At 39.7% G+C, this 27,740-nt stretch overlaps 1 protein-coding gene across 1 annotated transcript in view; it reads right to left on the reverse strand.

Annotated features, from left to right (window-relative positions):
* Positions 1–27,740, reverse strand: part of LOC136863104 (U3 small nucleolar ribonucleoprotein protein MPP10) — a 128,001-nt gene that overhangs the window by 92,721 nt on the left and 7,540 nt on the right. The window contains exons 4-5 of the mRNA XM_067139447.2: positions 16,791–16,978; positions 8,036–8,277 (exon numbers count right to left, since the gene is read on the reverse strand). Coding sequence (XP_066995548.2) covers positions 8,036–8,277; positions 16,791–16,978 — 430 coding nt within the window. The remainder of the gene's footprint in view (positions 1–8,035; positions 8,278–16,790; positions 16,979–27,740) is intronic.

The following is a 27,740-nucleotide window of genomic DNA, read 5'->3' on the forward strand; positions in this document are numbered from 1 at the left end:
GTGGGACGTAAAGCCAATATTATTATTATTATTTCACAAAACTCTTCCTGTTGCAAAAGCTTCCTTCTCCCATACAATAACGTTCGCCATGATGGCAACGGTTTCCCAGATTGCACAGCAAAAACCTCATGACATTATCCACACTGTCTTATGCGTCAATGGATGTTTGTGAAACCACATGAAAGCACCAAACACTCCTCAACACTGAAACCACTTGTATCCACCATCATGTTCGACTAAAGCAAGTGAGAACAGTGAAATAATAATGAAAGTTGGTTTTTGACTTAAGAACATTGTTGTCAGTTACTATGGTATCTTAAGGGACTGTCTATAAAATATTTAAAAATTGTCTACACATTACTTTTTATTATGAGCTAGTGTAAAGGGATTTTTTTCCCACCCTGTAGATTCCAAGAGATTTTTCTCTTCATAAGATAGTTCTAAATTAACTTTGAACAAACTTGAAAGATAGCAACTTGGACTACAATGAAAATTCTTTTCACTTGAAGACTAGAAACTGTAGCATCACTCTAAAAAAATAGGTTGAGCATGTTTATAAACATATCACTGTCCAGCGATGGTTTCATTGCCGCCATCTTGTATTGCTTTTTAGGATGACTTCTGCACCTGAATCAGGATCCGATGTTAATTTTTCCCCATCACATTACATTTTCTCAAAAATCCTATATTATGTTTATTTCATCACATGCACTAATGCACTTCTTACGGTGTTAGGAAGTGTGTTGCTTTAATTTAGATTTCCATATTCTTTTATTAATTTATTTTATTATTTTATTAATTCGACATCCTCCAGCCATCTCGTAGTCCTGTATTATCACGCTCAGAGTGTAGAGCCTAGAGCCGGCAACTATGTACAACATAGCTGGCAACGCGTGGTTTTGGCTGAGTGGCGTCATTCTCTCGTTATGCTTCGTCTCCGACAGTCTGAGTTGTGTTTCGCTTGCTAGCGAAAATACATTTTTGTCTTCACAAGCATTCTATATGTGAGTGACGTACTGTGTTAATATTTTTATTGAACTTACATATATCAACATGCCATGACGTAACTGCAAGAATAATCCAGACACATTCTGCTATGTATGTGGAAGTTTCGTTCCGATGAGACAGCGGCCCAATATAACAGAGTTCGTGAGAAAGGCCTACTGTGCCTACTTTGGCTTGAAACTTGGAGACCAAGACAAGTTGTGGGCACCACATAAGGCTTGTAGAACCTGTACAGAGCAGTTACGGCAATGGGTGAACGGTAAGCAAACTGCGTTGCTATTTGGTATTCCAATGGTGTGGCGAGAACCCCCAGACCACAGTACTCACTGCAACTTCTGTTCTGTGAATGTGAAGGGATTTAACAGCAGTAACAAAAGTAACATTGTGTATCCAAGCAATATTCGACCTGTAATTTTACACGTTTCTCATAGCCCTGATACACCAGTACCACAGCGTCCAGAACATTTACAGGATTGTCCCTCTTCTGAATCTGACGCAGAAGTGGCGGGCACTAACTCTGACTGTGATTTCTTCCCTGAATGTGTTGAAAAATAACCAAGACTGTTTGAACAAAGTGCATTAAATGACCGTTTGAGATCTTGGCCTTACAAAGGAATTTGTCAAGTTACTCGGGTCTAGACTTCGTAAAAGGAACATGTTGGCACCAGGGACGACGTACTATTCATATAGACATCACAAACAAGGATTTACACCCTATTTTCTGAAGAGGGAGCCTTGGTTTACTGCAACAACATTCCGGAGGTTATCTTAAAACTAGGAGCACCACAGTATGACCCTAATGACTGGAGACTTTTCATTGACGCCTCTAAGTGTACTGTAGTTTGAAGTGCGTGCTTCTTTATACTGAAAACAAACTTGCATCTATTCCCGTTGCTCATTCAGTTATTAAGCGAGAAACATATGGAAATCTCGAAATGCTGTTGTGTAAACTGAAGTACCAGGAACACAAGTGGCAAGTGTGTGGTGATTTCAAAGTGATAGGTATTCTGTTAGGTTTACAACGAGGTTACACAAAGCACCCCTGCTCTCTGTACGAGTGGGACAGTCGAGCAAGGTTACATCACTGGACTAAAAAAGAATGGCCACGTAGACAATGGATTGTAGGGTCGATAAACATAAAACAAGAAACTCTTGTTCACAAGAGCAAAATACTGTTACCTCCGCTTCATATCAAACTAGAGCTTATGAAGCAATTCATTAAGGCCCTAAACAATGAAGGTAAATGCTTTCAGTACTTGTGTCATCGATTCCCAGGCATCAGTAATTCCAAAATCAAGGAGGGTATTTTCACAGGTCCAGATATCAGAAAACTTCTTTCTGATGCTAATTTTGAAGACGTTATGTGCGTTGCAGAGCAATCAGCATGGACAGCATTCCAGAATGTGGTCAAAAACTTTCTTGGAAACATAAAGGATTCAGACTACAAACAAATGGTGGATAGATTGCTTGTTTCTTTCCAAGATTTAGGCTGCAAAATGAGCTTGAAAATGCACATGTTACATTCACATCTGGACTATTTCCCTGAGAACCTAGGAATGCTGAGCGAAGAGCAAGGAGAAAGATTTCATCATGATCTACAGGAAATGGAATGCAGATATTAAGGGAAATGGAACAAAAACATGCTGGCAGATTACTGCTGGTTACTAAAGACGAATGCCTGCCCCGTGGTGTACGAGTAGTGTGCCTGCCTCTTACCCGGAGGAGGCTCCGGATTCAATTCCTGGCCAGGTAACGGATTTTTACCTAGACCTAAGGGCTGGTTCGAGGTCCACTCAGCCTACGTGATTAGAATTGAGGAGCTATCTGACGGTGAGATAGCGGCCCCAGTCTAAAAAGCTAAGAATAACGGCCGAGAGCATTCATAATGTTGACCACATGATACCTTGTAATCTGCAGGCTTTCGGGTTGAGTGGTGGTTGCTTGGTGGGCCAAGGACCTTCAAGGGCTGTAGTACCATGGGGTTTGGTTTGGTACTAAAGAGAGAAGGTCCAACTACTCCTCACACACGAAAAACAAGGCGAAGACGTTTCTTATGCTAAAGGTAGGACATTATAAAACTGAAACCATAGACTTATCACTCTCAGTACGTTATGAGGCTTAATGCGTGGTAAATTTTGGTCCATTTGGCTGTTTTTCTACAGACCTGTTAACACAATACACTACATATCTTTATATTATGTTCATAAGTATACCAGTGTAAGATGGGAGAGTCCAGATGGGTGAAAATAATAAGAAAGAAGCGTTCTTTACATGTGATAATACGAGGGCTATTTTTTTTTTCAAGGTCCGATCGGTCGCGACAGTCAAACGCCCGCGAATATATGATGAACCACTGCGCAGATGTGTTGTGCAACGTCTCTGAAATGACCGTTATGCACCTCACCTCAGTCCCGTCAGTAGTGAACGTGCAGCGTGCTCGTAAACATGGCTACATCGATCGCTTCGCCCGCCAAGTGTGAAGTGCACGGTGTAATTCGATTTCTTCAGGCTGAGGGGTGCAATGCAGCCGAAATTCATCGCCGAATAAGTCGTGTGTATGGTGAAACGTGCATGAGCGACAGCAAAGTGCGACAATGGTGCAGGAACTTTACAGCAGGGCGTACAGACGTCCATGATGCAGGCGGCCAGGGAAGGAAGCGTGTGTCAACCGATGATCTTGTTCAGCATGTGGATCAGGCAATTCGAAAAAATCGTCGGTTCACAATTTGTTTTGAGTGCTTCGTTTCCTGAAATTTCCAGGTCAGCTCTCTACACAATTGTGAGGGAGACACTTCAGTACCGCAAACTTTGTGCGAGATGGGTTCCGAAGATGCTGTCTGACCGTCACAAAACACAGCGAATGGGCGCCGCCTTAGCGTTTCTCCAGCGCTACCATGATGAAGGACCGGATTTTTTGAACAAAATTGTCACAGGGGACGAGACATGGGTTCATTTTGAAACGGAAGAAACAAAAGAGCAATCCAAACAGTGGATGCATTCGCACTCCCCGAGTAAGCCAAAGAAATTCAAGCGAACATTCTCCAACAGAAAGTGTATGGCTACTGTGTTCTGGGACCGGAAAGGAGTTCTGTTGGTGGAATTCATGGAACGTGGTTCCATCATCACTGCAGCCGCATACTGTGCGACTATTCAACGTCTACGACGGGCAATTCAGAATATGATATAGATGTTGATTCCCATAGGGAATCTGAAATATTTGTCCTGAATGAGCAAATTTATAATACCAATATAAATGGTCCATTATTGGACATTATAAATTTTCCAGCTAGCTCATTCTTGGTTGCCAGCGTTTCGCCCTCGTGTGCTAGGGTGGGCTCATCAGTTGGTACCTAGCACACCTACCAATACGCTGGCTAGTGCATACCGTGGAGGCCACTGCGTAGGCTAACTGGAGCCACCGGCAGTGCCAATGCACTAAGAGACTTTGTCTCATCACTAAAAATTGATGCCTGCTTGGCCATCAGATGATATAGATGTTGATTCCCATAGGGAATCTGAAATATTTGTCCTGAATGAGCAAATTTATAATACCAATATAAATGGTCCATTATTGGACATTATAAATTTTCCAGCTAGCTCATTCTTGGTTGCCAGCGTTTCGCCCTCGTGTGCTAGGGTGGGCTCATCAGTTGGTACCTAGCACACCTACCAATACGCTGGCTAGTGCATACCGTGGAGGCCACTGCGTAGGCTAACTGGAGCCACCGGCAGTGCCAATGCACTAAGAGACTTTGTCTCATCACTAAAAATTGATGCCTGCTTGGCCATCAGATGATATAGATGTTGATTCCCATAGGGAATCTGAAATATTTGTCCTGAATGAGCAAATTTATAATACCAATATAAATGGTCCATTATTGGACATTATAAATTTTCCAGCTAGCTCATTCTTGGTTGCCAGCGTTTCGCCCTCGTGTGCTAGGGTGGGCTCATCAGTTGGTACCTAGCACACCTACCAATACGCTGGCTAGTGCATACCGTGGAGGCCACTGCGTAGGCTAACTGGAGCCACCGGCAGTGCCAATGCACTAAGAGACTTTGTCTCATCACTAAAAATTGATGCCTGCTTGGCCATCAGATGATATAGATGTTGATTCCCATAGGGAATCTGAAATATTTGTCCTGAATGAGCAAATTTATAATGTCCAATAATGGACCATTTATATTGGTATTATAAATTTGCTCATTCAGGACAAATATTTCAGATTCCCTATGGGAATCAACATCTATATCATCTGATGGCCAAGCAGGCATCAATTTTTAGTGATGAGACAAAGTCTCTTAGTGCATTGGCACTGCCGGTGGCTCCAGTTAGCCTACGCAGTGGCCTCCACGGTATGCACTAGCCAGCGTATTGGTAGGTGTGCTAGGTACCAACTGATGAGCCCACCCTAGCACACGAGGGCGAAACGCTGGCAACCAAGAATGAGCTAGCTGGAAAATTTATAATGTCCAATAATGGACCATTTATATTGGTATTATAAATTTGCTCATTCAGGACAAATATTTCAGATTCCCTATGGGAATCAACATCTATATCATCTGATGGCCAAGCAGGCATCAATTTTTAGTGATGAGACAAAGTCTCTTAGTGCATTGGCACTGCCGGTGGCTCCAGTTAGCCTACGCAGTGGCCTCCACGGTATGCACTAGCCAGCGTATTGGTAGGTGTGCTAGGTACCAACTGATGAGCCCACCCTAGCACACGAGGGCGAAACGCTGGCAACCAAGAATGAGCTAGCTGGAAAATTTATAATGTCCAATAATGGACCATTTATATTGGTATTATAAATTTGCTCATTCAGGACAAATATTTCAGATTCCCTATGGGAATCAACATCTATATCATCTGATGGCCAAGCAGGCATCAATTTTTAGTGATGAGACAAAGTCTCTTAGTGCATTGGCACTGCCGGTGGCTCCAGTTAGCCTACGCAGTGGCCTCCACGGTATGCACTAGCCAGCGTATTGGTAGGTGTGCTAGGTACCAACTGATGAGCCCACCCTAGCACACGAGGGCGAAACGCTGGCAACCAAGAATGAGCTAGCTGGAAAATTTATAATGTCCAATAATGGACCATTTATATTGGTATTATAAATTTGCTCATTCAGGACAAATATTTCAGATTCCCTATGGGAATCAACATCTATATCATCTGATGGCCAAGCAGGCATCAATTTTTAGTGATGAGACAAAGTCTCTTAGTGCATTGGCACTGCCGGTGGCTCCAGTTAGCCTACGCAGTGGCCTCCACGGTATGCACTAGCCAGCGTATTGGTAGGTGTGCTAGGTACCAACTGATGAGCCCACCCTAGCACACGAGGGCGAAACGCTGGCAACCAAGAATGAGCTAGCTGGAAAATTTATAATGTCCAATAATGGACCATTTATATTGGTATTATAAATTTGCTCATTCAGGACAAATATTTCAGATTCCCTATGGGAATCAACATCTATATCATCTGATGGCCAAGCAGGCATCAATTTTTAGTGATGAGACAAAGTCTCTTAGTGCATTGGCACTGCCGGTGGCTCCAGTTAGCCTACGCAGTGGCCTCCACGGTATGCACTAGCCAGCGTATTGGTAGGTGTGCTAGGTACCAACTGATGAGCCCACCCTAGCACACGAGGGCGAAACGCTGGCAACCAAGAATGAGCTAGCTGGAAAATTTATAATGTCCAATAATGGACCATTTATATTGGTATTATAAATTTGCTCATTCAGGACAAATATTTCAGATTCCCTATGGGAATCAACATCTATATCATCTGATGGCCAAGCAGGCATCAATTTTTAGTGATGAGACAAAGTCTCTTAGTGCATTGGCACTGCCGGTGGCTCCAGTTAGCCTACGCAGTGGCCTCCACGGTATGCACTAGCCAGCGTATTGGTAGGTGTGCTAGGTACCAACTGATGAGCCCACCCTAGCACACGAGGGCGAAACGCTGGCAACCAAGAATGAGCTAGCTGGAAAATTTATAATGTCCAATAATGGACCATTTATATTGGTATTATCAATTCAGAATAAGCGGAGAGGGATGTTGTCATCAGGCATTGTCCTCCTCCATGACAGTGCTCGGCCGCACACTGCAGCTGCCACCATGAACCTCCTGCAGCGTTACCAGTGGGACGTTTTCGATCGCCCAGCATACAGTCCGGACCTGGCTCCATCAGATTTTCACCTCTTTGCTCACATGAAACGCTGGCTAGGAGGACAGCGTTTTGACACCGACGAGGCGCTGCAGACCGGCGTACAAAGATGGTTACAGGCGCAGGCGGCGACGTTCTATCAAGAGGGCATTGACAAGTTGGTACCACGCTACGACAAATGTCTCAATCTGCGAGGCGACTATGTTGAAAAATAGCTGTGATGTATCAGTAAGTGTTACTAATAGAAAAGTGTCAAATTTGTACTGCTGTTTCATTTCGTGACCAATCGGACCTTGAAAAAAAATAGCCCTCGTAGTAATCTTGCATGTGCACATGCTGCATATTTATCATTTTTTCATTTTGAATTTGCACAAAAACCTGATGTGATAGGGGAAAACTGACTTCAGTTCTGGAATCAGCATGCCCGAAATATAAAAGATCACTATGAAAACTTCATGCAATGATCGGAAAGTTTAAATTCGCAGGTCAGTGTATTTTATCCTGTGCTCCCACTTTTTCAATAATAACGGTAATTAGTTCTCTGAACATCCTCAGGTAAATACGGAAAAGTTCTGACAGGCTGAAAAAATTAAGCTAATTTCTTGGAAAAACAATTTAACTTTTCAGTAAAAACACTATTTTTTGTAGGTCCTCGTGTATCTATAGTGTGATGTTCAATGAAAAGTATAAAATTTAGAATTTGTGATGAAATGGATATTGATGTAATTCTGATCCTTCAACTGATTTACGTATGATATGAAAGAAACTAACTTCCACCACTTTTCCTGAAATAATGTATTACGGTACTCTCAGTGTTTTTTTAAAATATAATAGTAAACCAAGATTTTAAAACATACCAGGTCTTGTAGTTAAATCAAACTCTACTATCTCTTCAAGAAGTGAATTCTGTGGCCTAGCAGCAGCTGACACCTCTCCTTTTAGTTGCCATGGTTTCTCAGCAAGTGCCTTTTCTTCTAACTGTTCTATCCGTGTTTTAAGACGTTCCTGTCGAGCTTCAAAACTTGACTTGACATCTGTTTGTACTTCATCTTCTGATTCAGAGCTATCAGATCCGCTGCTGGCAGGCAACAAATTGAACCTGAAAAGTCATACAAGAGTTCAGTTTCACCTGAGATCACATGTAACATTTAGTAGTTAAGGTGCCCTTTGGGGCTGATGATCTTGTTGTTTTGACCCTAAAAACAACATTTGCCATACTTCTTATGGAAACTGTTCTTGTTACAAGCCAGTCTTTAGGCATATTTACAACAGTGAGACACAATGAAGGAAACAAAGAAATCTCAACATTAAACCATTTCATTCACATTTCTTTCCTTTCTTCTCTTAAAACATTTACATTATTTTTTACCTTAACTTCCCAAACTGTTTGGGTTGCTGATGAGGACGAAGTATATCAACACACATTATAATTTAAACATTGAAACTGTAATTAAGTAAGAAGAGGAAACTAGAAGCAACAGCTTAACAGGAATGGGACAATTACATGTATTAATTCCTGAGGTTGTACAGGTGGTTCGTCGGTATCTGGATTGATCAATCAAATCACTAAAAGAGTAGAGTGCAATAACCCAGCAAATCTGTGGCTGGATCCCAAGGGATTTGAAAAACTCCACAACAAACTCTGGGACTGGCTTCCAATCATCAGCCATACCACGTGCAATTCTTTAATTTTATATGCTTCCCTGAAGTAGCTTATTGTTGTCTCATAAATTTCTTTTTTCTCCTGGTCAACAGCTGCCAGCTGATCCAGACTCTTCTAGAAGCATACTGTGGAGTCAATTATAAAAATTCTTTCCCTTGTCCCGCCCAGCGCAATGATGTCTATTTAGCAAGTACTTCCACCTTCAGCCACGCAGTGAATCTCCTCGTGAACTTTGTAACTGCTTTAGCAATCATCTTCCGTATGAGATGATTTCCTAAAAGCTCCCCGTGACGACAAAAGCCCAAGGACATGCGCCAGGGTTTTGGTCTTACTGCAGGGACTTCCGTGGCTTTGCTCACGAAGAGCTCTTACTGGAAAAGCATTGTACTTCATTTTGAACTTGCTTAATATATATACACTGACTGACAGAGCAAATGCAACACCAAGGAGGAGTGGTTCGAAAGGGATGAAAGTTGGGGAAAAAACAGAGTCGGCACGGAAGAATAATTGATGTTTATTTCAAACCGATATGCAGGTTACACAATGCGCACGGCATCGACTCAGTAGGATGTAGGACCACCGCGAGCGGCGATGCACGCAGAAACACATCGAGGTACAGAGTCAATAAGAGTGCTGATAGTGTCCTGAGGGATGGTTCTCCATTCTCTGTCAACCATTTGCCACAGTTGGTCGTCCGTACGAGGCTGGGGCAGAGTTTGCAAACGGCGTCCAATGAGATCCCACACGTGTTCGATTGGTGAGAGATCCGGAGAGTACGCTGGCCACGGAAGCATCTGTACACCTCGTAGAGCCTGTTGGGAGATGCGAGCAGTGTGTGGGCGGGCATTATCCTGCTGAAACAGAGTATTGGGCAGCCCCTGAAGGTACGGGAGTGCCACCGGCCGCAGCACATAATGCACGTAGCGGTGGGCATTTAACGTGCCTTGAATACGCACTAGAGGTGACGTGGAATCATACGCAATAGCGCCCCAAACCATGATGCCGCGTTGTCTAGCGGTAGGGCGCTCCACAGTTACTGCCGGATTTGACCTTTCTCCACGCCGACGCCACACTCGTCTGCGATGACTATCACTGACAGAACAGAAGCGTGACTCATCGGAGAACACGACGTTCCACCATTCCCTCATCCAAGTCGCTCTAGCCCGGCACCATGCCAGGCGTGCACGTCTATGCTGTGGAGTCAATGGTAGTCTTCTGAGCGGACGCCGGGAGTGCAGGCCTCCTTCAACCAATCAACGGAAAACTGTTCTGGTCGATATTGGAACAGCCAGGGTGTCTTGCACATGCTGAAGAATGGCGGTTGACGTGGCGTGCGGGGCTGCCACCGCTTGGCGGCGGATGCGCCGATCCTCGCGTGCTGACGTCACTCGGGCTGCGCCTGGACCCCTCGCACGTGCCACATGTCCCTGCGCCAACCATCTTCGCCACAGACGCTGCACCGTGGACACATCCCTATGGGTATCGGCTGCGATTTGACGAAGCGACCGACCTGCCCTTCTCAGCCCGATCACCATACCCCTCGTAAAGTCGTCTGTCTGCTGGAAATGCCTCCGTTGATGGCGGCCTGGCATTCTTAGCTATACACGTGTCCTGTGGCACACGACAACACGTTCTACAATGACTGTCGGCTGAGAAATCACGGTACGAAGTGGGCCATTCGCCAACGCCGTGTCCCATTTATCGTTCGCTACGTGCGCAGCACAGCGGCGCATTTCACATCATGAGCATACCTCAGTGACGTCAGTCTACCCTGCAATTGGCATAAAGTTCTGACCACTCCTTCTTGGTGTTGCATTTGCTCTGTCAGTCAGTGTATTTCACAACACATGAACTACTCTGTTCACAAGATAATTGAATCAACTAAACTCCTTAAATATTTGTGCTAATGCTTTAGTTTAAAATAAGATGAGACCGACCGACCAACAAGTGGTGGGAATTTCAGTACCAGTACATTTCCATCCCATCATCAAGTGTGATTATAATGTTCTCAGAGTAAACACAATGCTGCCAGTCTTAGTCAAATTCAACTAGGCTACAAATACAGCCGAAGCAACTACTTGTGTTACAATGGCTTGGAAAATTAGTTTATCATCCAGACAGACCTCAGGATGATATTATGTCTCAGTGGGTCAAGAATGAGTTAAATTTTGATACTGGAAACAATAGTGAGTTTGAAGAAAGTGACAATGGTGGAGAGGACCATTTCATAAAAATACACATCCCTCAAACACTGAGCAAATACCAGTGATGATCAGTCTGATGAAGATTCCTCTGAAACAGAAATCTATGCTGATTGCAGATAATTACAGATTTTATACTGCTACAGACAATTTTAAGCGAAAAGAGGAAAATCCTCCTCAGAATGTGAGAACACAAGCACATGACATTTTGTTGCATCTTTCTGGGCCTACAGGCCTAACAAGAACAACAAACTCCGAGCTGGCATGTGTAGAACCTTTCAACACAACACTATTATTCAAGTGATAACTACATGCGCAACTATTTATGGCTATATACAAAATCAAGCGTATTTTTCAATGTGAACATGGTGCAAAACTCATGGACGAGACAGAGATCCAGGCACAACTAAGCAAAGTATAATTTACAACATGAACCTGATGCAAATTTCATGGATAAAGCAGATACAAGCACTGACAGGCATTCGCATTCTTTACCTCATAGGCTGTATGGGAAGTAACAGGAAGAAGGAAAAAAAAAAAAAAAAAAGTTCGGGATAATTCTAGATATTCTGAGGTGGAAGCATATTTATTGGTTTGAAGATGTTCATGACAATCAAAACTGAAAAGTCTGGCTCCATGGTGGCCTTTGGTCCATAAGGTCCCGGGTTTGATTTCCAGCTGGGTCAGAATTTTAACTTTAAATGGTTAATTCCCTTTTCTTGGGGACTGGGTGTTTGTACTGTCCTCAAAATCCCTGCAACTCACACATCACACATAACACTATCCTCTACCACAATAACACGCAGTTACCTACACATGGCAGATGCCGCCCACCCTCATCGAAGGGTCTGCCTTACAAGGGCTGCACTCAGCTAGAAATAGCCACACGAAATTATCATTAAAACTGAAAAGAAGTTGGTAGCAATCATCTTTGGTCTACCTCTTCTTCTCTTAACCTCCTTGACTGAGTCCATTTTTCTCCTAGGTAACCTATCCTCCTTCATTCATCTCACACGACCCCATCACTGAACACTGTTTATGCCTACTGCTTCATCCACTGAGTTTTTCCTATCTTAGCCTTTTTCTTCTTATTCTGAATACCCTACTGCCATTGTTTATACCTGCTTGTACCAGTGATCATTTTTGTTACTTTCAGTAACAGACCAGTGTAAAAAGAGTTTCGTTGAAGAGCTGACTTCTTTCTTACAGAATACTGTTGACTCACTGTGTTACTATACTACCATCTCGGTAGAAATTACATCCTAAATATTTGAACTGTTCTGTATTCCTGACCTGATATTCCATTCTCTTAGGTTTCTTCCGTACTGACATCACTTCAGTCTTGAAAATGTTAGTTTTCATATCAGACTCGCAGACTACATTTCCACCTTACTTGACTCCCTCCCTGACACTACTTTTCAGTGGGTGATCCACATAAATTATGAACTACAAAGGTGAAAGGTTACAGCCTTGTCTAACCCCTGTGCGTACCCTGAACTATTCATTCTACCATCAATTCTCATTGCATCCCAGTTGTCAACATACATGTCTTTGATTGCTTGTAATGATTTACCCTTAATCCCATAACCCTTGAGAACAGCTAACATCTTTTCCTTCAGTACTCTGTCATAAGCCTTCTACCAAACAAAGTCCGACTCGTTGTCTGAATGGTCAGCGTACTGGCCTTCGGTTCAGAGGGTCCCGGGTTCAATTCCCGGCTGGGTCGGGGATTTTAACCTTAATTGGTTAATTCCAATGGCTCGGAGGCTGGGTGTGTGTGGCGTCTTCAACATTAGAAATCATCCTAGGTAGGGCCCTCCTCTTCACAGACATGCCGGTCGCCTAATAGGCCGTCTTCTAGAAAAAGACCTGCACCAGGCCTCTTTGGAGGCCATACACCATTATTATTATTATTACCAAACAAACATATCTGGCTATTCCCCTCACAACATTTCAATTACCTACTTAACTCTACGTGGATGGAAGCGTTTCATGTCTGTTCGCAGACCGAAAATATGGCAAATTAAAACTCATCCAGAATAATTGAACAGAGCTACAAACATGCATATGTTCATAATATTAATGACTTATTTGAATATTAGATGTACTCCGTCGCAAAGGTGTGTAAGATATTATCAATTTTTTCGTGGCAGCATGTTAGCGCATAAAATGCATAAGAGTAATTTCACAAATAACTTATTAATGATTATGCCAATCAATGCCCTTATATCAGATAGTCTTGGTGATGACCAATATTTGATTCTACACTTTCTAATTGGAGGTGTTGCCTGTTGCTTCCGTTTATTTCCCTGAATTCTGTCTCCTGGTGAGGTCAAAAATTTCAGTATCAATAAATAGTGAAAATTACTCTATAGGCTTGGTTGCCATCTCAAAATATGAAGGTAAAAATAGTCTTTGATTAACATTATATATCAGAATGGTACTTTAAGGTCAAAGGTCTAAATTACTCATGTCAGTCCATTCATTTACTCTTCCGTTCTCTGGGGCATTTGAGTCGAAGTTGCTCTCAGAAGACTCACTACATGAATTTCCATCTTTGGACTCTTCAAATGTAAAATCACTTTCATCTACATTTGTTGAGTCCAAAATTGAAGCAATCTCTTGTTCACTGACTCTCTTCGTACTAAACATGTTGCAGAATAACTCTATAAATTGCAAACTCTCTCAAAACTCATGCCACATGCTCGACTGAATACAATAGCCTCCCACAGCCTGTAAACAGCTAGCAGGAGGACAACGCAACTTCAATCGAGGATTCCCCTTTCAGTCAGACCTACAATTGTTATATATTCCCAGAAACTAAAAAACTCAACAGATGGGGCTGTCCAGCTGGTCTGGATCTCTGACCATTTAATAAACTAAATTCTGTCCTCCAAGAGTTGACACCTACTAAAAATCTGGTCCGGACAGCTCCTCTGTGACCTGAAACCACATAGGTTTTCATCCAACTTACTCCCAACCAATGTTTGCACCTTCCTTCCTTTCAAAAATTCCAGAGAACACCTTGCTTGGTATACTGATCAATGAAATACCTCAATAGTTGTTGTTCTTCTTGTTCCTCTACTTATAGGTGGGTTCAATTACTGTTTTGGTCCAATAAGAAAGTACCTTACTAACATTCTATGACAATCCTATTACTCTATGAAGCACTTCAACCCTGTCTTCCCACTGTATTTCACCATTTCAGGTACAATTTCATCTATTCCTGCTGCTTTATGGCAATGTACAATCCTGATAAATCGCATATCAATAGTTTACTTTCTGCAGTTTGTCTGTTGTTGATTGGGTATTCAGTTTAAATAATGTTTTACTTGCATATGTTTCTGGCTTAACGACGGAGTAATAATGTAGAAATTCAGCATTAATCGAAAGAGACTGTTTCTTATAACTCGGCCAGGTGGTTTGTTGTGCACGTCTCAATTTTTGAGTTCTACTATGGGTGCTTTATTTTTGTTAGCATTCCAAGTTATAATCTCACCAAGATATTTAAATTTGTTTAAAACCTTTATTTTCTGAGTATTATTTAACAACTTGAAAAGATGGCATCATTTCTGTTTTCTCAAAAGAAATTTCCACCCCAATCTTCACTGCCAATCATTTCACATCCTTTACTTGAAATTTAGCTTCTTCAGTACTATTTGCTAATAATGCTAGATCATCAGAAAATGCAAGACAATTTAGTCGAATATTTCTTCCAGTATAGTCAAAGAAATATTAATGTTTATTTATTCCACCTATTCAATACATAAAAAGTGATTTTAAATTATAGGGACATGTTCAAACTCCACTTGGAGTAATCAGCAACATTCTTCATCATTATTCTGACGTTTGAACTGTTTAGGATCCAACCTTTTCTCTAACGTCCTCAACCAACACAGGGTGCCGCTTCACAAGATTCAACGTAGCAATTTGCGTTCTTATAGAACTACCAATATGCAACTTGTTACCACATTTTTAGACAAGGGCATTCAAGAAAGTGTATAAATTACGTCTATTTGTTTGTAAGACTTTATTAAGACTTTATTTTTTAAGAATATCTTAACTATTTCCTACATCATCCTCACATTCATTTGTAATTTTTTTTTAAAATCAACCACAATGAAGAACAATCAGGATCCTGATTTTTTATCTTTCAGATTGAGATTTAGGCTGAAGATGCCCTTAAATAAAGGGTGAAACATGTCCCTATAACTTTTTATGTATTGAATAGGTGGAATAAATAAACATTAATATTTCTTTGACTTTATTGTACAATTCAATACGGACCAAAATATGAGAATTATAACATGTAATATTTCTTCCAATCTTAACAGTCGGTGGACATGACTTATTCCATTCATGCATAATTTTTTCCGGCACACAATTACACAACAATGGGGATAATCCATCCCCCTGTCGAAGACCAGTACGAACTTCAAATGGCTCAGAGATTTCATTGCTGAACCTAAGTCTAGATTATGAATTTCTAAGAATGACCGCAATAAGGTTAACAAGTTTCCAATGTAAACCAAATTCAGTAAGGATATGTAATAATGATTCACGATGGATACTATCATAAGATTTTTAAAAATCAACAGAGGTGATTACAAAACTTTTGCTTCTAATCCTCTGATGTTTTATAATCCATTTGAGACTGATCATTTGATCTGGACAGCTTCGTCCTGGACAAAAACCATCCTCCTGATATTCACCAAATTCACTATCAAGTTGGTCATGAATTCTGGAATATAAAATCTTAGAAAAAATCTTATAAGTGATATCCAGCAAAGAAATTCCTCGATAATTACTATCTCTCTATATATGATTTTATTTGCACTTTTTTTTTCCCATTACCACTATCTTCTTTGTTACCCTTCACTTGGATTATTGTTAGGTTTGTGTCGTATGCTAGGGTTCTGTGTTCCTCATGCAGCTTCAGATTTTCGTGTTTGTGTTAAGGATCAGCCATGATTTGAACAATGCCAAACTCAGAAAAACACAAGCACATACTGTAACATTATTGTTAAGTGAAAAGTGCAATATTATTATAGGAAACTGAATAGAGGTGAGAAAAAGAACAATCTAGCAATCTAATGTAGAGGAGGATGTGCAACAATCTAATATATCAAAAAGAATTGGGCGATAATACAGATATTTGTAAAAACTGCTGCTTGTGAAATACATTAGAGACAGATTATGAAGGCGGAGCATAACTCAAAGTTGATAGAGCAGTCTATTCAGGAACGCAGCTGAAATGCACACAGAAATATTCTTAATTAAAAATATAAGATCTACAAACAAATTATGGGCAAAGATAAGTTTCGAGCTAGCGTTGGATAGCTGGGTAAGTTGAAAAATGATTTACTGTAACTTCTATGGATATGTAAAGAAGGTATTTCTTTTCTATAAAACCAGACAATATAGCCTATGAATCCCAATCATTCAGCTTTTCCAGTAATCCGGCCCTCTGGGGTCCAGAGGGATGCTGTATTGAACACTAATGCAAACTTTTCGTAGCTTAACTAGATTTTCTTCAAACAGCCAAACAGTTCTGATATGTTTAGGTTTGATACAAAACAGCATTTGCATGTGTTATTTTCAATATTTTTTCTTTTTTCAGGATATTATATTTTATACTGATAGGCACCAAATGGGATTGTTTACATAAAGTACCTGAATAGAGAGGATCTGTAATTTCTATTTACGTACTTAACTATTACCATCCCTTGAGATACAACTAACACTGACCTAACTTGTTTTCCATCAGACTTCTTGTCTGTGTCTGATTCATCCTCTTCTTCTTCCTCCTCATCACTTCTAGGTTCTTCACCTTCTGCAGTTTTTGATACAACCACTCTTCTCTCTACATTGTCATCCTCATCAGGTGGATCAAAGAAATCTTTGTAGTACATATCAGTACCTCCACCTTCATTTTCCTGGGAAATAAAATATCTCAGTGCATTATTACAATATAAAGAACATCAAAATATCACCATAAAGAATAGACGGACAAATTTCAATACCAATACAAATTTTGAGTAGGTATGAATTAACAATAGTGACACAATTGTGTATCAGTCATTAAACAGCGAGCCTGGCTCCTTGGCTGAAGGTCATAACAGTGGCTTTCATTTGGATCCGATTACCAAACTCAGATTTTAACCGCATATAGCTGATTCTTCTGGCTCGAGGACTGGGTATTTGCATTCATCTTAATACAGTTCTATTGATCTACATAATTCAGCTTTTCCAGTAATCCGGCCCTCTGGGGTCCAGAAACATGTAACAGTGAATACATCCCCTCACACATGGTTGCATCAGGAAGGGCATCCACTGAGCGAGTTGGCCATGCAGTTAGGGACGCGCAACTGTGAGCTAGCATTCGGGAGATAGTGGGTTCGAACCCCACCGTCGGCAGCCCCGAAGATGGATTTCAGTGGTTTCCCATTTTCATGCCAGGCAAATGCTGGGGTTGTACCTTAAGGCCACAGCCACTTCCTTCCCACTCCAAGCCCTTTCCTATCCCATCGTCGACATAAGACCTATCTGTGTCGGGGCGACGAAAAGCAACTTGTAGAAAAAAAGAAAGGGCATCCCTCCGTAAAACTGCGATAAATTCACCTACTGAACGCAAGCTCACAGCTGTGTGACCCTAATCGCACAGCCAACTTGCTCAGTAACTTGCATTCTATGCTAAAGTGAAGAGAAATGAGGACTTCATTAAAATCTAAATTTTAAGTTTTTAAGAATTTAAACAGAAATAAACATAAATGTTTATACATTTCTAAATATTTTTGAGTGTAATTTGATAGAATCTGATGATGTTCTCTCAAGAAAGAAACATGTCATTCTATTTTAATTAGGGTGTTTCTCTTTCGGGTATAATTCTGTTACAATAGTTTTCTTTTTTCAGGTAGTTCATAAATTGTATTCAAAATTAGGTTTGGCGAACTGAAGAACCCCAGTTATTAAAAAAAAAATATATATATTGAAAAGGCTGTGATATTAACTGCCATGATATCTTGGATTCAGGAAATCAAATGGACTGTAATCAAGATTGACCTGTCTAAGGCATTTGATAGGATGGATAATGGGAGCCAACTGGCAAAAAAGAGTGCAACTGGACTAGACAAAAGAGCGACTGAATTGGTTGCAATATTTCTAGAAAATAGATTTCAGAGAATTAGAGTAGGCAAAGCTTTATCTGAGCCTGGAGTAATTAAGAGGGGAATTCCTCAAGGCGGTATTAATGGACCTTTATGTTTTCTTATATGTATAAATGATATGAGTAAAGAAGTGGAATCAGAGATAAGGCTCTTTGTGGATGATGTTGATCTGCATAGAGTAATAAATAATTTACAAGATAGTGAGCAAATGCAAAATGACCTCAATTATGGTGTGAGATGGACAGTAGGCAATGGTAAAATTATAAGCGGGGTTAAAACTTGTGAGTTTCACAAATAGGAAAAGTCCTTTGAGTTTTGATTACTGCATTGATGGGGTGAAAGTTCCTTATGGGGATCACTGTATGTACCTAGGTGTTAATATAAGGAAAGATCTTCATTGGGGTAATCGCATAAATGGGATTGTAAATAAAGGGAACAGATCTCTTCACATGGTTATGAGGGTATGGTTGTAGTAAGAATGTAAAGGAGAGGGCATTTAAAGTCAAGAATTTCATGTTTGGTCTGTATTGAATAGAGATTACAAAACAATGAATTTGATTGTGCAAGATCCACCTTTTCAATACAAGATGTGTTGTTGGTTAAAATTACAACCTCATTTATTTATGGTACTGGTTTCAACATCCATGGACGTCGTCATCAGCCAAGTGGGGTAATTATACAAAGATACATAGTAAATTTACAAGATAGTGAGCAAATGCAAAATGACCTCAATTATGGTGTGAGATGGACAGTAGGCAATGGTAAAATTATAAGCGGGGTTAAAACTTGTGAGTTTCACAAATAGGAAAAGTCCTTTGAGTTTTGATTACTGCATTGATGGGGTGAAAGTTCCTTATGGGGATCACTGTATGTACCTAGGTGTTAATATAAGGAAAGATCTTCATTGGGGTAATCGCATAAATGGGATTGTAAATAAAGGGAACAGATCTCTTCACATGGTTATGAGGGTATGGTTGTAGTAAGAATGTAAAGGAGAGGGCATTTAAAGTCAAGAATTTCATGTTTGGTCTGTATTGAATAGAGATTACAAAACAATGAATTTGATTGTGCAAGATCCACCTTTTCAATACAAGATGTGTTGTTGGTTAAAATTACAACCTCATTTATTTATGGTACTGGTTTCAACATCCATGGACGTCGTCATCAGCCAAGTGGGGTAATTATACAAAGATACATAGTAAAGTTTAAACACACAAAATTGGCTCTAACAAGTTATAAAAGTCTGTCTATAACAAGTTAAAATACTAAGCATAATAATTCTAAATGGGTCTGAATACACAATTCATACAAGTCTGACAACTTGTTAGTCACGAAAAAAAAAAAACTGAAGCTGAGGAGCATCACAGAAAAACAAGTTCAAAGTATTTGTCACTCATACATTTTTTTTATAGGACCGAAATCTATAATCGTATTAGGGTTTGTAGTTCATTGATGTCGTTGGCCAAAAGTTTAATGTTTTCTGCAAACCATAAGTTCAGCCTTTTCTCATTGGTTTTGATTCCTGTACCTTACCAGTTGAACTATAGTGGAAAAACCTTTCCTAAACCCAAACTGTCTTCTAACGAACCAGTTATTAACTTTGCAAACATGCCTAATATAATCAGAAAGAATGCTTTCCCAAAGCTTACATCTATCTGGACATTATTCTTGTAACCAACAATCTTTCCATACTGCTGACCGAATACTTCTGCCTTTTGAAGATCATCACATACATACACCCCTTGTTCATTAATCATTCCTGGAATGTCCTTCTTGGTCTGTAATTTTCAGCTTTATGTCTATCACCTTTTCCTTTATACACAGGGGCTACTAGAGCAACTCTCCATTCATTTGGTATAGCTCCTTCATGAACACAATAATCAAATAAGTACTTCATATATGATACTATATCCATACCCATTATTTTTAGTATATCCCCAGAAATCTTATCAATTCCAGCCCCTTTTCTATATTTCAATTTTTGTATCTTATTGTAAATGTCATTGTTATCATAGGTGTATTTTAATTCTTCTTTAGCATTAGTCACAACCTCTAAAACCAAACCGAACCCCACGGCGCAACAGCCCCGAAGGATCATGGCCGACCAAGTGAACTCTGCTCAGCCCTAAGGCCTGTAGATTACGAGGTGTCATGTGGCCACCACAACGGATCCTCTCAGACGTTATTCTTGGCTTTCTAGACCAGGGCCGCTATCTCACCGTCAGATAGCTCCTCAATTTTAATCATGTAGGTGGAATGGACCTCGAACCGGCCCTCAGATGCAGGTAAAAAACCCTGACCTGGCCGGGAATCGAACCCGGGGCCTCCGGGAAAGAGGCAGGCACACTACCCCTATATCGCGGGGTCGGCAGCCACCTCCTCTATCTGGACATTATTCTTGTAACCAACAATCTTCATATACTGCTGAATGAATACTTCTGTCTTTTGAAGATCCTAAAATACATACTCCCCTTGTTCATTAATGATTCCTGGAATGTCCTCCTTGGAACATGTTTCTGCATTAAAGTACCTATACATACCCTTCCATTTTTCACTAAAATCTGTAAGACTGCCAATCATATTTGTCATAATGTTATACTTAGCTGACTTCTTTTCTAGATTCAATTTCCTAATAAGTTCCTTCAATTTCTCCTTACTTCCACAGCCATTTCTAACTCCATTTCTTTCAAATCTGCACCTCCTCCTTAGTCTCTTTATTTCTCTGTTATAATAAAGTGGATCTTTACCATTCCTTACCACCTTTAAAGGCACAAACCTGTTTTCACATTCCTCAACAATTTCTTTAAACCCATCCCAGAGTCTGTTTAAATTCTTATTTACAGTTTTCCACTGATCATAGTTACTGTTTAAAAACTCCCTCATGTCTGCTTTTTCAGCCATATGGTACTGCCTAATAGCCCTACTTTTAAGACCTTCATTCCTATCACATTTCTGTTTAACTATGACAAAAACAGCTTTGTGATCACTAATACCATGTATTACTTCAGTTTCTCTATAAAGCTCATCTGGTTTTGCCAGCATCACATCCACAATATTCTTCCTTCTAGCTGCTTCCATCACTTTCTGAATCATATTCCCATATTAACTTATTTGCCATTTGTTGGTCATGCTTCCTGTCATTTGCATTACCTCCCCAATTGACATTTTGTAAATTCAGATCTCCTGCTACAATCACATTTCTTTCCATGTCGTTTCCCGCATAGCTGATTATCTTATGAAATAATTCTGAATCAGCGTCAGCGCTACCCTTTCCCGGTCTGTACACTCCAAAGACATCAAGATGCCTAATTATCTTTAGAGATGAGCTTTACACCTAGAATTTCATGTTTGTCATCTTTAACTTTTCCGTAGCTTACAAATTCATCTTTCACCATAATGAATAATCCCCCTTCTGCCATTCCTACCCTATCTCTACAATACACACTCCAGTTCAGTGAGAAAATTTCTGCATGCGTTATATCCTTTCTCAGCCATGATTCAACTGCTATTACAATATTTGGTAAGTATATATTGCACCATCCTGAGGGGATTTCTTTAATGCACCATATTGGGCGTCCCAACAATTGCTCCGGCTATTTTCCCCTCATCCAACCATCACTTCTACAGATCATTAAATGGATCAATGCATTTAAGAAGAACAATGCTAAGTGTCGGTAGCTATGCTCGCTTCTAACATTCATTGAATAAACAGTATCCGCATCATAAAATTTAAGCGATATTGCTATCTTAATTTCTCATATCACATTTATCGATAGGATAATCCTTAAATTGCCACACAACACCTCTCAGGGATAATTAAAATGCATCTGTGAATAGTATTATTTTTACGTGAGGTCAACTGGGAAACCGCATTTCCTTTTTAATAAATTACCATCGATACCATCCATCCATCCATCGGAGTCAATGTTAAGTTGTCCAAGTCCAATCATTCGAAGAAAAGAAAAGAAAATATATATTTTTTTAAATTAATTAATTCAAAATCATCTATACCATAATGATATTAGCCTATCTTCAATAATAACCTCTAAATTGGAAAATCTATAATTTATTTCATGATTCTAGAATCATAAAAGAAAATCTGATAACATTTATTTACATCAATTATCTTCCTCCTCTCTATATGAAAAAAAATTAAATTAATCTATCTACAATCTGATTCAACTGATCCTCTTGCACTTATTAACCGCATCATTAGAATAAAGAATAAATTCTCTTAATCACATAAATCGTAGTTACATATTCTATCTGTTGAAAATGTAGTTAAATATTGTCTGAAATTAATTATCTCATAATAATAATGACAATTAATTGTTAAGCAGAGAAAAAAAAATTAATATGGGTTTAAAAAAATTAAGTCCCTAAGCCTTAGTAAATTTCATAACAAATATGCTTAATCTGAGTCCATCAGCTCTTGTTTCTTTCTAAAAAAAATAAAATGCTTATTTTCGTCGATATTAAATTAATATTCTGTCACTAACACATTTGTATCTTCCAATATTATAACGTCAGCAGTTGCAAGTAAGTTCCAAGTATATAACAGCTCAAAATGGCTATTTCAAATATATATCGATCATTAAATGAAAAATATTGGTCACTTTGACCATGTCATTTGGTTAAAATATTCAGATAACATCCTAAAATTAAATGTAGGTATCGTATAAAGAACAATTATTATCGTAGTTCAAATAGAAAATATACCTATCATGATTTATGGTTTCACCAATGTCCAATCAAGTATCATAAAATTCGTAGGAATGTATTTAGTAACCTATTTTATTTAATTGTGGTAGAGATTCAAATTATGAAATTGCTCTATCAATTAAAGACATTCTCGATACCAAACTTCAAATAACATTCAGTACAACGTTGACATATTCTCTATGAAGACAACACGTTTCCCCTTATTTATTTCTTATTTGGATATTTAATCTGAAGACAGTTTACGGTAACCCACATACGAAATCTACGATGTATTTCATTGTATTCATGTACCACTAACCCAATATATCTCGCATTACCATTTTAATATCTTGCCGCATATGTCAAACATCACCATTGGCCAGTAATACATCGTATTTACCACCAAAATTATCCATAAGCATATCTATCTCTCCATTTACCAATATTAATTACCATAATATCTCTTTATTCATTCCCATAAATATATCTCAGCTAATAATTATTCGTAAAACCATATCAACATGTCACTCAAATCCTAACTTCCCTACGTAAACATTTATCATTTCCAACTAAGCGGCAAATCGTCTTAACATATCATTAATGTACTGCAACGGTACATTTCTAGGTTAAGTTTCATTTGTAATACACATGAACACGTTTTCCTGTAAATGAAACACATGTATAAACTAAACAAGTTAATATTTACTCACGTCATCGCGTCGTAATAGTAACCAGATCTAAGTTACTCAGAAATCAACTATCTTCTTTTAAACATTACGTCTGGGATATGTCTTTTTTGTATACGTTGTTTCAATCCCGTAATGGTTGAAAACATCACTTTAAATCTCTCCTTGTTCAATTATAAACATTCCTATACTATGACATTGATTATAAAGTCTGGAAGAAATACCTATTCCCATAATGATAAATCAACTAGGATAATCTCATTGCAAAGATAGTATCGACTGAGATTTCATCACGAAGAACTCTGTAACAAGCAACATACCAATGTTCACTACAAATACATAAATACTACGTCTACGATACATTAATCTCAAGATAATAAATTAATTCTTTGGAACTTAGCTTGCGGCTGCTGATGTTAGATGACTGGGTTATAGCTCCGATGTTGTCATCTTAGGGCTGCGTATAAAGCCCCCAACATCCGTTACGTCACCATCAGGTTGTAGTCTCAAAACCCGGGTTAGCAGGAGCAGCTGGGCGGTCTAAGTCGGAAAGTCGGCTCCATCTCCGATTTAGCCTCTCATGTTGAAGCCGTTAGTCATATGTGAAAGAAACATTTCCAATATGGAAATTAATATCACGTCCATATCCTTCAGAATGTTCTACAAAGAATCTAGATTAAATTTTTGTTTCAGGTTATTATGTCAGAAATTCAATGTCAATTCCTTGTGACAGATTTTAACAGGTAAATTATCAAATTAGCTTTAATTTTTTCTATCCAGCCAATCAACCTATAATACGTTAAATTTGACTTGGTATTTCGTAACGGCCTTCGGTCTATATTCCGACTACTGTCCGGATACTATTCAACTTCTTCTGACTATCTGCCTCAATATTTGATCAGATATAGGCGTAATACTAAAATCTCTTCACTGTGCAGGTTCTTCAGCTCTTATTAATTGAAATATCTCCCTTCTTCTTTCCGCGAGGATTATTTTTTTCGTAGATAAACTTACTTCGAAGTTTTGGTACCAAAAATTTTTTTTATTGTTCACACTCTTCCTCTTTTTTAACAATTTTAAAAACTTTCTATTATTTTTTATCACGGCCGCATGGATCCTTTATAACTTTACGTGTAACTCCATGACCTAGGCATACTTAATTCACCAAATGAACATCTTTGCCGTCACATGCATGGCCTCCTTGATTTTATACGTCCATCTTATATATACTCTGAAATCACGGCCTATTTCACTTAATATATTCGTTCTTTTTTAGATGTATGGCTCAATTACATAATCTTTGCGATCTCATTACCATGCATGGCAAACTTTTAACATCGTATGACATCCTTTATTCCGTTATCAGGACGATGTAAACGGTACAATATCTATTAAATTAATTCTATTCCTTTCTTTACAATACTTCTACAGTTCAACAGTAACATTTTTATGTCATCCCTCCTCGACTTAAATTAGAATCTAGCGGGTTCCACCTTTTCAATACAAAATACAATGTTGTTGGATGGTATTTACAACATTATTTATTACAGAACATGTTTCGGTGTTCAATTTTTGACACCATCATCAACTGCTCAGAAAGTGCGAAAAAACTTGGCGATCTAAACATTTTTTTTGTGCTAGTGGCTTTACGTTGCACCGACACAGACAGGTCTTATGGCGACGATGGGCCAGGGAAGGGCTAGGACTGGGGAGGAAGTGGCCGTGGCCTTAATTAAGGTACAGCCCCAGCATTTGCCTGGTGTAAAAATGGGAAACCACGGAAAACCATTTTCAGGGCTGCCGACAGTGGGGTTCGAACCTACTATCTCCCGAATACTGGATACTGGCCGCATTTAAGCGACTGCAGCTATCGAGCTTGGTGATCTAAACATTAAACAACATATTGTCATACTTAACTCCTTAATATACATATATACAGACAATAGAATATTTTTTTTTTTTTTGCTAGGGGGTTTACGTTGCACCGACACAGATAGGTCTTATGGCGACAATGGGATAGGAAAGGACAAGGAGTTGGAAGGAAGCGTCCGTGGCCTTAATTAAGGTACAGCCCCAGCATTTGCCTGGTGTGAAAATGGGAAAGCACGGAAAACCATTTTCAGGGCTGCCGATAGTGGGATTCGAAACTACTATCTCCCGGATGCAAGCTCACAGCCGCGCGCCTCTACGCGCACGGCCAACTCGCCCGGTAGACAATAGAATATTGCACTAGTTAAATCCTAAACATCTATAGTATGCTATATTAAAACTCTAATATGTAATCCCCGTACCCTTGTCACTGCTCCCTACACTACACCGATTCCCTTCTAAACAAATTTTCTAACTTATACGTACCACTGCGGTTTAAGTGAAGACCCTCTGAGTGCAGATCCCCATCTCCTACCCACCCATTAAGATCTAGAAATCTCACTCCTAGTTTCCTACATACCCACTCCATAGTCTCATTTAAATCCCCAATCGCCTTCTAGTCAGTATCCCTCCTACCCAGTATTCCAATGAAAACAATCTCTGCTTCCTTAAACTGCACCCGTGTTGCATTTACCAGACCCCACACATCCCCAACTATGTTGGTACTTATACCTGCTTGCCTTATGGTGTTGGTACCAATGTGAAACCTACCACCTCCTTCTCTTCTATTTTCCTCAACATCTGCCTCAACCTAATTCCTGGATAACACTCTACCCTGGTTCCCTTTCCTCCACACAATTTCCCCACATGTCTAAAAATGCAATCCCCCTTGACCAGTGCCTCAACCCTAACCACCTCATTTGATCCCCTCCCCTCCTGGTCAGCCCTATCTTTCCTGACAGCTGCAGAAGCTACTTCCACCTCAGTTTTCTCCCTCCCATGATCCTGTCCACCTGTCTTTTCCTATCCACTACTCCATATTTCCCTTTCCTCCTGCATGCACACTTCTCAGCAACAGTTCCCTGTTCCTCATCTTCTCTCTGTTGTTCTACCTGCAGTGATTCATCGATTTCTCACAGACACTTGTCCTGAATTCTGATCCTGAATAGAGACCTTAGCCTGCAATCTCCTTCCCCATAGAACATTAGACCACCTGTCTTCTACAATTCCCCCCTTTCCTTCCCATCCCTCTTTTACACCTACTGTATGCTGTACATCGTTTGAGGGAGGCTTACCTTTCATCCTATTTTCTGAAAGAATCCTGATTATCTCCCTCACACTCTGCAACTCCTCCCTCATATTCCTTAATGCCTGGCCACATCCACAGTTCCTACACTTGCACTCCTTAGCCATTCGTTACGGAAAAATAAAAAGGAAAGGAAATATACATACATTATCATTATAGACTGTTATGCCTTTCAGCGTTCAATCTGCAAGCCTCTGAGAATTTACTAAACGTCGCCACAATCCTCGATTTGCAACTAGTGTTGTGGCCTCATTTAGTTCTATACCTCTTATCTTTAAATCGTTAGAAACCGAGTCTAACCATCGTCGTCTTGGTCTCCCTCTACTTCTCTTACCCTCCATAACAGAGTCCATTATTCTCCTAGGTAACCTATCCTCCTCCATTCGCCTCACATGATCCCACCACCGAAGCCGGTTTATGCATACAGCTTCATCCATCGAGTTCATTCCTAACTTAGCCTTTATCTCCTCTTTCCGAGTACCCTCCTGCCATTGTTCCCACCTGTTTGTACCAGCAATCATTCTTGCTACTTTCACGTCTGTTACTTCTAACTTATGAATAAGATATCCTGAGTCCACCCAGCTTTCACTCCCGTAAAGCAAAGTTGGTCTGAAAACAGACCGATGTAAAGATAGTTTTGTCTGGGAGCTGACTCCTTCTTACAGAATACTGCTGATCGCAACTGCGAGCTCACTGCATTAGCTTTACTACACCTTGATTCAATCTCACTTACTATATTACCATCCTGGGAGAACACACAACCTAAATACTTGAAATTATCGACCTGTTCTAGCTTTGTATCCAATCTGACATTCAATTCTGTTAAATTTCTTACCTACTGACATCAATTTAGTCTTTGAGAGGCTAATTTTCATACCATACTCATTGCACCTATTTTCAAGTTCTAAGATATTAGACTGCAGGCTTTCGGCACAGTCTGCCATTAAGACCAAGTCGTCAGCATAGGCCA

Source organism: Anabrus simplex, chromosome 1 (assembly GCF_040414725.1).
Source record: "Anabrus simplex isolate iqAnaSimp1 chromosome 1, ASM4041472v1, whole genome shotgun sequence".
NCBI classification, from domain to species: Eukaryota; Metazoa; Arthropoda; class Insecta; order Orthoptera; family Tettigoniidae; genus Anabrus; species Anabrus simplex.